General features: G+C 36.7%; 1 protein-coding gene across 1 annotated transcript; it reads right to left on the bottom strand.

Moving 5' to 3' along the window:
* Nucleotides 1-1,334: 1,334 nt before the first annotated feature.
* LOC104615010 (non-structural maintenance of chromosomes element 4 homolog A-like) lies at nucleotides 1,335-10,333 on the bottom strand. The gene is made up of 10 exons (XM_010289798.1): nucleotides 10,294-10,333; nucleotides 9,821-9,901; nucleotides 9,089-9,219; nucleotides 7,880-8,031; nucleotides 5,818-5,917; nucleotides 4,334-4,424; nucleotides 3,766-3,860; nucleotides 2,964-3,012; nucleotides 2,000-2,091; nucleotides 1,335-1,418 (listed from the first exon to the last, which is right to left on the bottom strand). Exons 1-10 carry the CDS (start codon nucleotides 10,331-10,333, stop codon nucleotides 1,335-1,337), a joined length of 915 nt encoding a protein of 304 aa, XP_010288100.1.
* Between the last annotated feature and the right edge of the window lie 822 nt (nucleotides 10,334-11,155).

The raw sequence follows: 11,155 nt of genomic DNA, 5'->3' as shown, positions 1-11,155 counted from the left end.
GCGGCCCCGACTCCTTGGTCTGCAGGAGCGCGCAGCTCTGGTTCTGCGGTAGATGACCAAAGATGATCAAACTATGTTTTCGCATACCCTGACCCTATTTTATCACTCGAACAGCAGAGCTAGTAGCAGGACAGCAGACCCCTTAGTACCTCCTTCCTCCGCTGCCTGATCAGAAACCCTGCCTCATGGTAAAAGGAAGGAAAAAATCCTAAAAATCTTCAGAGACGGACGTCCTCCAAAGAGCACCTTCCGGAGATGGAGCTAGGCTTTATTTATTTTGAAGAAAATAATGTCATGGCCTAAAATAGCTGTCCTGCCTAAGTTACAAAACCAAGTACACATGAGGGACTTAAGAAAAAAGAAGGAAGAAGTTTTATCTGTAATTGAGACCAAATTTCCAAACTCAAACCTTGATTTCCAGAAGAGTAAGAAGAGAAGGACAATATCAATTTCTCCTGCTGCACCCAAGATCATCTAGATAACAAGGTTATCACAGCAGAGACAGTTAACCACGTAAATTCCACTTGCAGGCTGCTATTTGGGAGGGACAAGCGATGAAAGAAGGGGGATAGCACTTCCTTTTCGTGAAAGCTTGTAAGTGTCAGTAAACTTTATATAAAGTCACAAACAAAGCCATAATAAATAGAAAGTATATGGTAATAACCCTGTGACAGGTATAAACAGGACTGCTTATATAAATTGTCGAGATGTTCCAATAAAAATAAATTTAATTTTACAATATATACATATAAAATTTTTCTGAAAGAAACATTTTAAAATATTTTCTTTAAGGCACCTGGAGGGGGAACAAAAAGAAAAACAAGAGAGAAGACAGTAAGACAATATGCATTAAGATTTGGAACTTACCAAACAACCATGACAATAAAAGAATTCAATCATTTAAAGGATTTCAGAGGGAACCAGGCTGTCTTCCCTCCCTGCTTCCCTAAGTCCTTCTTCAGACTACTCTATTAACAACATCAAGCTGCCAGCAGGTTAAAAAAAAAAAAAAGTACAAAACCTAAGGTATGATTCTTCACAGCACTGCATTCCAAGTACAAGTTCCAAATATTAACTCAAGTATATCACTTAACTGACCATTGAATGTTAAGGGTTTTTTTTCAGTCAACTACTGCGTAGAAGACTAGACTACCTTTTGTTCCATGACAAGATCAAGAACATAGAAATGTTCCAGACATTACACAGCTACCCTGCTTATAGTTTTTCTGCTTATGAGTCACAGATAGTTTCCCTGCAGTTCTTCCACATACGTAAGGAACTCATGCACTGTATCCTTATTTAGTTTGATTTATTAAAAGAACTTACTTGAAGAATTAAGCTAGCTCCATTTCATCTTCATTTCTATGATAAGGAGGGCTAATCATGGGTTCTGTTATTTCATATGTTTCTACGATCTCCTGGTTTGAGATGACAAGAGTATTGAAGTTACAAGAGCTGAACTATCTCAATTTAATTGCAGTTACCACTAGGTAAGTAATAAAGTTTCTCATACTAAAGCACTATTTCAAATTAGTAAGCAACTTCTGCACATTCTGAGTGAGGGACAAAAAAGAAGAGTTGTATGTGCCAAAAACTACTTTTTGTCTAAGATTTATTACAAACAGCAAACAGTGAGGAAATCGTATGGAGAACTTCCCCTCTAGAAGCAAGTATCATGTTTAAGGGAAGAAACAGACTCCATATTTATGCAGTCCTCATATAAAACAGTAAAGGCAAGTCACTGCTCAACTTAAAAGCACTTAAACCGACCAGGCTTCAAGGATCAAAAATGAAATTGCTACCCCAATTCTCAGTCGTCTTGCAGTTAAAAGCATTCATTAGATCCACCACTGTTCCAGAATCCATAAAATTAAACGTAGTGATAATATATAGAGGAACACCTATCCTCATCAGAGTACATAATAGCACAGCTCTTGGATGCATTCTTACACTTTAAAAAAAAAAAATAATCAAAAGTAGGAAGTGCTATCTGCTGTACCTTCCATTCTTGATGGTTCAGAGATATGACGACCTGGTTCCGTGCTCCAGCACTATGGTCATCTCTCCGTCCCTCATTGTCTTTTGAAGGCTCTGTTCAAAATACAGTACTTTCGTAGTCTTTACACTTGTAAAGTCAGCTTCCTCCAGGAACACAAAAGCTTCACAAAAAGCAAATCAATTGTACATACTCCACTAAGCTAGTCTCTATCAACAGCCTGTACGACATACTTCTTATGAAATTTCTTTAGTCGTACCTCGTAAAAATTTAGAAACCAACTTGTGGTCAAGCATTGGAACAGGCTACCCAGGGAGGTGGTGGAGTCACCATCACTGGAAGTGTTCAAAAACTGTGTACATGTGGCACTTCAGGCTATGGTTTAGTGGGCATGGTGGTGTTGGGTTGATGGTTAGACTTGATGGTCTTTTCCAACCTTAATGATTCTGTGATTCTGTGATTTCTCAGAGCCCTAGAAGGGCTTAAGTATTTAATCCTTTGTGAAACCCCACCAAAGTCTTAATCCCATTGATATCCTGTGGAAATGAAAGCCAAAAGACCTTGTATGCAAGATGGCATTTCCTTTTCAACTGTTTTGAAGTTGCAGCACTTCCCAACTCAGACAGACAAAGGAGACACAAAAATATCTTTTCTCAGAAAAGTGTAACAATGTTCATATACTTATTAGCAAAAATATCACTTAAAAGGAAAGTAATAACCTTTTATTTCTCTTATTAGTTTGTATAGATCAACATAATGGCCTTTTTCCATATTTTTATATTTAAAGAGACTCAATCCTTTCAGTTCCTCTCATAAATTTCTTCATACCTTCAATCACATTCACCAAATATCTCCAAATCTCTACTCTTACAGCTAAAATATACCTAACGCTTTGCGAACACACAAGATGGGTTTTGTTACATCATTGAAAAGTAGCTACAATTACAGTCTTTTAGTTAGATTTTACCTATTATTGGCAGTTTATCGTCATCCAGCTTTAATCTTGCAAAACCATCCTAAAAGATAGTAGATTCAGAGTTTCAGAAGTTAGAGCCATCTAATTAGGATAATGCACTGAGATTTCATATTTTTCATTATTATATTACGTAATCATAAACAGGCACATATATTGATAAAGAATCTGAACTGACATAGCAAATAAGAAAAATTATTTAAATATAGCACTTATGAATAAAGAATGCAGCTGATATAGGACAGTTGATAACTGTTAGATTATAAAGAGTTTTTTTTATTAAAAATTATTATTCATTAAATATACTTGAGTTAACCCTTCATAAGCACATCACTATTCACTACAAACCTGAATTTAGTCAAAATATATTTGTAAGTTTTTCTCTTTTCCCAGATTAATTTTATTTATTAGACAAACTAAGTACTGTTGGAAGTGCAAATCTACAGATTTGAGAAGAATATAAAACACTGCACTGACATACTTCCCTACAACCTCAATAACTCCTCTATAATCTAAAATACTGTGAGCTAGAATCCCTTTATTGACAGCAAAAATGTCACTATTGTTTTGTTGGTAAATGGACTGTAGTAGAAAAATCTAATAAAAAAATTACCCTGTCAACTCTGTTTTCTTTTTTATTCAATGACCAAAATATCATGGACTGTTTGTAGAAAACAAATCAGGATTCCTAGTATTTATGTCCTAATCTGTCAATATTGAAGCCATAAAAATGAATCAGTATTTCTAGATAATTCTAATATCTAAAATAAGATTGCAAGACCATGTCATGCCTTACCCTTATAATGAAGGACACATGAAAGATGTTTTCCACAGTTCGTGCAAAAGAGTTTGGATCAATCACAAGATCAAAGAAGGAAATAGGTGTATCAGCTAGAGATGCAAAAATGGGTTTGTTAAAAATAACCAAACAGGTGGTGTAGACAGCACTAATATATGTAAACATGATCTTAAGAAAGTCAGTAACTGAACTTTTATGTCAATTTAGTTACAATGCTGAATTCCCAGTTGCCTGCAGAAAGAAACAAAGTTGCTAGAGAATATTTTTTTCTTCCATCTTTTGCCACACACATATACATATGCAGTGACTATTTAATTGCCTTCTAAAAAATGGCATGCTCTAATAAAAGAAGAGGGCAGGATTTAAATTTACTTTGCAATCAAACAGCAACTGATTATTTTTCATAAAAAAAATACAGACAGTTTATATCCTTCAACATAAAGATTTCTACTGGCAAACACCACCTAATTTTGTTTCTATAGTTTAACCAAACAGTCTCTTAACTGTAGAAGAGTATTCATTTTCTCAAATTAATGCTTTAAGAGGTTAATTGAATCATACTTACGATCATTTTTAAAATGAGTTTGCAATAATCCCAAAATCCTCTCTACTTCTTTTTCTGTAGCTTCCTGGTGAGACTCTTCCATTTTTTTTAACTGGATAAAAGAAACATAGTTTTATCTCAAATAACCACTGTTGTAAGACAAGAATATGAAAAGGGCCTTTTATGAACATATAATTTAAAAGATGTTTTCTCTCTATGTCACGCATGCACAGTTACAGACACACTTAGGCAAACATGAGACAACTTACAAAGTGCTTTAGGAACCAATTCCCATTTTACACTACCAAACGGAAAGGTCACAGTTTGTATGTTTTGAGCCTATTTACAGGTCTGCCCTTGGGTTACCCCTAGTGGTACACTGTAAGTTTACTGAAGTTTATTTATAAGCTCACAAGGGCAGTGCAACTGAACTGATCTTCAACATTCTTTTCGGAAAAGGCACCCAAGTTTACGTGTAAGAAAGATCATGGCATGAAGTCTGACATGGTCAAAAGACACGATTATTGTGACTTTACAGATTTGTTCATTATCTGTAAACCAGGGTATTCCAAATCATCCTTCAAGTACTGTCATCAGCAGAGTACCAAATTCACTTTTCAAGTACAGTCTCCAGTAACCTGTTTGCTATTCCTGTTAACCATCACTTTCCCTTTGACCACCTTGCAATAAAGCAAGCTACACAAACTTTCACACATATAACCACGTATCTAACACAGATTAACATGTGTGCTGACCTTCAGTGTTTACCTAAGCAAACCTCAAAGAGCAGTCACTTGCTTATCAAAGCAACTCTCCCAAACCCTGCAGGTCCTCTTCTTCCCAGCACAAACTGTATCAGAATAATTTCTATCACTATTTGGATTATTACAAAGTAGGCTGTCTTTGAAAGACATACTCAATGTTTTGCCTCTATGTATTGGCATTATCAGCCAGAGGTTCCCCATAACAACATGGTTTATTTTTTTTTCCAAGTTTCAAATACAAGCCTCTCCGTAAGTATTCTCAAACTTTCACCTTTCTGCCAGAATAAGACAGAAAGAATAGGGAAACAGAAAGCAGGGAAAATACTGGACAAGTAAGCTAATTAGTTTGCTGCTGTTAACCACATTTCTGTGCAAATGCCACACACAGTTAGACACTTTTAAAATAAAAGTTGAAAACACACTAATGTAAAGAAGTTTTTTTGTTTCCTTTCCAAGCAATGAGCATCAGAGCAAATAAGCTAATCTGAACTTAAAAAAAAATCAGCCTGTTAATCCTATTTCTGAATTTGAAATCAGTCTCTAAATCCTATTTCCTTCCACTCAATGAAATACTGCAGTCCACACAAAACAAATCAAGAAGCCTAATAATTAAGTCTGAATCCTTTTGTACTACACAGTTTGTAACTACAAAACCCAAAACAATATTAACAGAAAGGTTTACAAGTCACCTGTAATAGCTATGCCATAACAAATCTTTATTAAAGGTAACACTTCACAAACCTGAGCAGGCATTGCCCGTTTTTCTTCTCCTCCTGTAACCTTTTTCTGCCTCTCAATCCGTTGCCTTGGTACAGGAGGATCAGACTTGAAAGATCCCAACCTAACCAAAATAAAAGAACATATATATAAAACATATATATGTTTTACATTGTATGCTGAGAAATCTATACACTAAGCAGTTCATCTCCTGATAGAAGTGCAAAGTAATGACCGATATCTAAAAATAAAGCTTCATCACATTTTGAGATCTTTGTGAATAACCATCCCAATATATGTTGGCAGCCTCATACCAGAATTTTCAACAGGATTTATAAAATTTGATGCAATTATTCTAACTTTTTTTTTAACTGAAAACTTTAAATCTACTTTTCTTAAAACTACTTAGGAAATGAAACAGAGTATGTGGTTCATACCCTCTAATACCTCTCTCTGAATTTATTACAAACTTTTCTGCCTGAAGACTCTCTCCATACATTTATCTATCTACTGTTTAGTTTCTGTAAGTTCAGGTTTGCAGTAAGCTTTTACAAAAAAAAACACGCAAACACAAATTTAGAAAACATAGTCAATCAATAGAACATTCAGTACACTAGAAGAAATCCGAAGTTTCTTGTTAAACAACGTGAGTGCAATATACATGCTAGATTTAGGCACTTTCTTGAAGTGCTTACCTCTCTCCAATGACTATATAAGGAACTTAGGCTCCTAACTTTGGCTGCCTTGAATCTCCAAGTTAAATGCCTAAAGGAGAGAGTGTGAATTGAGACTCAATTCAAGTTAGTTCAGCAGTACCCAAAAATTCTGCAGCACATATTTTTCCATATCTTGGGCGAGTTGCAACTGCTCAATTTCACAGACTGACCATGAAAAAAACCAAAACAACTCGGGCTTCAGATAAGAATAGATGGAGTCAGAAATAAGTAGTGCTTTTCCTAAACTGAGGACTATGCTTTATTATTTAAAATTAACATCTTGCTAATATTCACACATCCTCCATCAAAAGAAGTCCATCATTACTCAAGAAGTCAAAATGCAACTAGTGAGAAAAAAAAGTCTTTCTTGCAGTCAGTTTTGTCTTTAAGACCATAAAAACGATTGGAAAATACACTTATCCTTTAAAGCTTACAGCTTGAAGGTGCAAACCTAAGTTTGAAATATCTCAACTAGCTACCCAACATTAAATATCAACTACTGCATGATCAAGTTGTTATATTCAGCAACTCTTACAATTACAGTGATACTTACGGAGGGTGGAACAAGTGTAAAAGCATAGACAACTGAATACTATTCTATCAGCTCTACTGTTGATAATTTAGTTGAACTAGATCCTGCTATTGTAGACCGACTGAGATATTTAAATTGGACTGTTGTCTGTAAGCCAGGTGACTAAGGGTCATTTGACAGCAGCTAAAAAGGCTCCTACTAAATGGGTTGCCTACACAATAAGGAAGGATGACGCTGATTCTGCATAAGGCCACTGACCAGTAATCAGGCGATTTCTTCTGAAGGCAGAGCTAGAAATCAAGACTCTAAAAGACAACCCACTAACACAGATGTACATGAAAAACTGTTGGTCTCTTCATTATAATACAATCATCAGGTAAAAGATAGAGACCCTGATGGACTGACCCTTCCATAACTGTCTGGGGGAAAAAAAAAAAACAAAACAACAAAAAAAAACAACAAGGTTTCTCTATTCATGATTCTGGCTGCAGCTTGTACAGGGACAGAAAGATGAGAGAAGAGCCAGCTTTTAAAGGAAAGAGGGTCATTTCTACTGGTTTTGGTCTGGAACAGGTAAATCAAGAATACCTTGCTATCTCTACTAGTTACAAGTGCTATGATTTTGATTTGGCTTGAATACAAAATAAAAGAGAGAAATATTATGAAATATTTTCGAGCCAAGGAGTTCACTGTACCGTAAGAACAGAGACCACGCAGAAGTTCTTGTTGACACTCTGTGACCTGAGATTGAACTCCAGTCAAGCCCAGGGTATTAAAAGAATCAATTAAGGCCATTGGCTTGTGCTGCAGTATATATGATTTCCTTAAATAAACTTACATATAGTGAAAAGAAGGTGCTCTTCTGAAGTACTTTTCCGTTTCTTCTCCCAGTTTATACCAGGCATTACTAGGTAAATAGCCACCTGAAACGCTCTCAGAATCACTATCATTTTCTTCTACTTCTATGCGATTTATACCCATGAAGGTTAGCTACAAAAGAAAAAAAGCTGCAATGAAAATTCACTTTGAGAAAGAACAGTAGATACATTAATGGTGAAATACCATATAATGGTGTTTGTCCTGCTAAATTAGTATTTAGTATATTGCATAAGAACCTTGACTTTCCTGAATATGCTGTCACAACAGAAGAACACTCACATACAGACTTGTTGTGTTCAGCAAGCATTAACAAGCAATGAAAAAAAGATCTATAGGTAAAAAAAACTGCCTATATTCCAACAGAAATTCAATGATGTGTGAAGTAGCAAAGCACTACTTAAATTGCACTATAAAGCTAAGACATCTCACCGTTTCTGAATACCACATACTTCCAGGAAGCCTAGCTCTGCAAATACCATAGAACAACTTATTTGGCCCAACCATGCATCCACCAATCCAGACATCCCCAGGAAAACTTCAATAAAACAATTGAACTTGATTGTTTTTTTTTATATTGCAAAGCTCTAGACTTGACCAAAGACTCTGAATCCTTATTAATCTACTGTAACATAAGAGAGAATTTTCAGGGCAGGGGTAAAGTCTGCTTCAAAGCTATTCTGAACTGACTCTTCCCAGTTGCAGTACAAAGAGGCAAACATGTCAAGTCTAAAAGCATGCAAGCAATCCAAAGTCCCATTTCATGTCAGTGACACAAGGCCTTGAGAACTTCATCCAAAAACATATAAAGCAATAGACAGGATAAAGAAACTACAAAACAGTTGAGTATAAAAAAAGTGCACAAGACTACCTTAAGAGCACAAACTGACTGAACTGTGATAAAGTAGCAGCAATGCAACAAAGCAGGAGAGTATGTCTGCATTTTAGATTAGGTTTTCCCCTATGCATATGGGAAAAGCTTAATACACAGTTTAAAACAATTAACAACACTAACCTGAAAGCTAATCATAGAAATTCGTTAGAATTCTGTTAAATTCCATCAGAACTGTCAGGTACTGCCTGACAATCTGAGGCTTTTATTTTACTATTCTGTAACAAACAGGGCAAACCTCTAGCAAAACTGGTAGCAAATTCAGAGTCTAGAACTTACCAAGTCTTCTGCAAATGCTAGCGAATCAAATGCTGTCATCTCAGAGTGCAACTCATTGGCCTTCTCCTTTCCTAGATTTGATGCTAAGACAAGAAATTGGGCATCCAGCGCAGCCTCTCGTGCACAAGAAACTGTTGCAGAAAAGATTTTATGTTAATAATATGAAATTGTCAAAAATATATTACTAAAATTTAGCATATAGACTACCCTAGGTATAGAGCTTCGTAAATCATTTTATTGCAATGACCTCTAACACAATTACTTACATAATCCTTACAATAACATTTGCATTGAAAAAAAGAGATAGAAAAGGAGAGGATGACACTGACAAAGGCAAGCATGGAAAAATAACACATTATCTTAAAGAATAAAATGCATTTTTCATTGACATGTTTTCCATCCCTCCGAGTGAGACGACTGCCTCTACACTATGATCTTTTATATGTACTACTTACATATATTGTATGTAGTCAGAGTCAAGATAAAGCAAAGAGTATTTCTAAGTGAAAATAAACACTGAAGTAATGATTTTTATTTTCTCATATCAACTTATTCAAACAATTCCTCTTCAACTAAACATACCTATTTCAAGTTATACTGTAATAATTCTGACAAGGTACTTGGACCTAAACTTCATTCTTTTGCCCGTTTTTGTTTACACGGCATCATCGCCACACACTTGGCCAGCTGTCAAGCAAACACTTCTAACAAGGACCACAAAATTTGTTTTACCTCCACTAAACAGTTTATTGGCTTCTTCCAAAGCTTCTGTCAGTCTGTTGCTTTTTGAACTCAGCATATCCTCACGATTTTCTGGGAGGAAGGGACACAAATGAAATCCTAAATTACTTAAATATAGAAGCGTCAAGAAATACATACTTACACCTTAATCACAACTGTCTGGTTTGTAGCCCATCATACACACAAAAATACCAACTACAGCTATAGTACATTCATTGCCAGATTATGTAAACTCCAATTTTATTAATGCTTATGCATTAACTCAGGTTGAAGTAGTAATTTTGCATTTACTTCAAGGGAGTAAGATTGACATAGTTGAATTTACATCAGCAGATGCCAGATTCCTCTTGGTTACAGTAAGTATCTCTATCTGTGTCAAAGCAGCTACCGGATACCATAGTTTTCTGTATGTTACTCATCCTACCCGTAAGTTATTAAGGATTTTCATGAAGAAACAAACCAACCTGCAAAACTGTATGCTTGGCGATTTCCAAAGACCACCATGTCAAACACAGTTACTTAGATGTAACGGTATACATAAGAAGGCTTTCAGATGTTCAATTCTTAACAGCTACTCACAGCACTGCTTTTAGGGACGTACACCATACTCAATGCACTGACATACCACTGTTGTTGTTCTGCATAAACACAGACCGGGTCATCCACAAACTGCATTGTATTCTCTTGTAAAACAACCCTACAAATTTAGCAAGGGTGCAGAAAACAACCGACACCACACGTTGCTGAATTTGGCAGCGCTTAATCTAACAACCACTGTCACGCTTTCATGAGAAAAACCAGCACACTCCAAACGCGCACGGGAGAGGTACTGAGACACCTATCTAGAGAGGTGCTAGCGCTGCCTGGAAAGCTTAAGAATAACTTTTTGGCCCAGGCAGATACTGGCACCTGCAGTTTCAAATCAAAGCTCAAACACCATGAGTGCAAAATTAAAGGCTTTCAGTCTATCTCCAGGTCTACAGCTGATAGTTCCCCTGCATCAATGCAGTCACACACGTTAAGTGTCGGTAAATCTCTCATAATCCCCCTACCCCGGGGCATGCAAATGCTTCCTGGGAGGCAAATGTCGGTCTAACTACAGGCCCAAAATTTTAGCAGTCCACGGAACTGGGGAGCTCCCACGAACGCTTGATGAGTCACTCAAAACAACAGGGCCGGGCTACCAGCCTGGCTCCCAAACGACTGCCCCGGCGCCCACCCACAGCCCCCGCTTCCCCGGCACAAAGAGGCACCATCCCACTGTGGGAAAGGGGCGCGCGCCCCGGGGCCGGGCACAGGCCGGAGGCCCGCACGGCGGGCGAGGCG

Source organism: Phaethon lepturus, unplaced genomic scaffold (assembly GCF_000687285.1).
Source record: "Phaethon lepturus isolate BGI_N335 unplaced genomic scaffold, ASM68728v1 Scaffold56506, whole genome shotgun sequence".
NCBI classification, from domain to species: domain Eukaryota; kingdom Metazoa; phylum Chordata; class Aves; order Phaethontiformes; family Phaethontidae; genus Phaethon; species Phaethon lepturus.
This window is presented reverse-complemented; position numbering and strand designations above follow the sequence as displayed.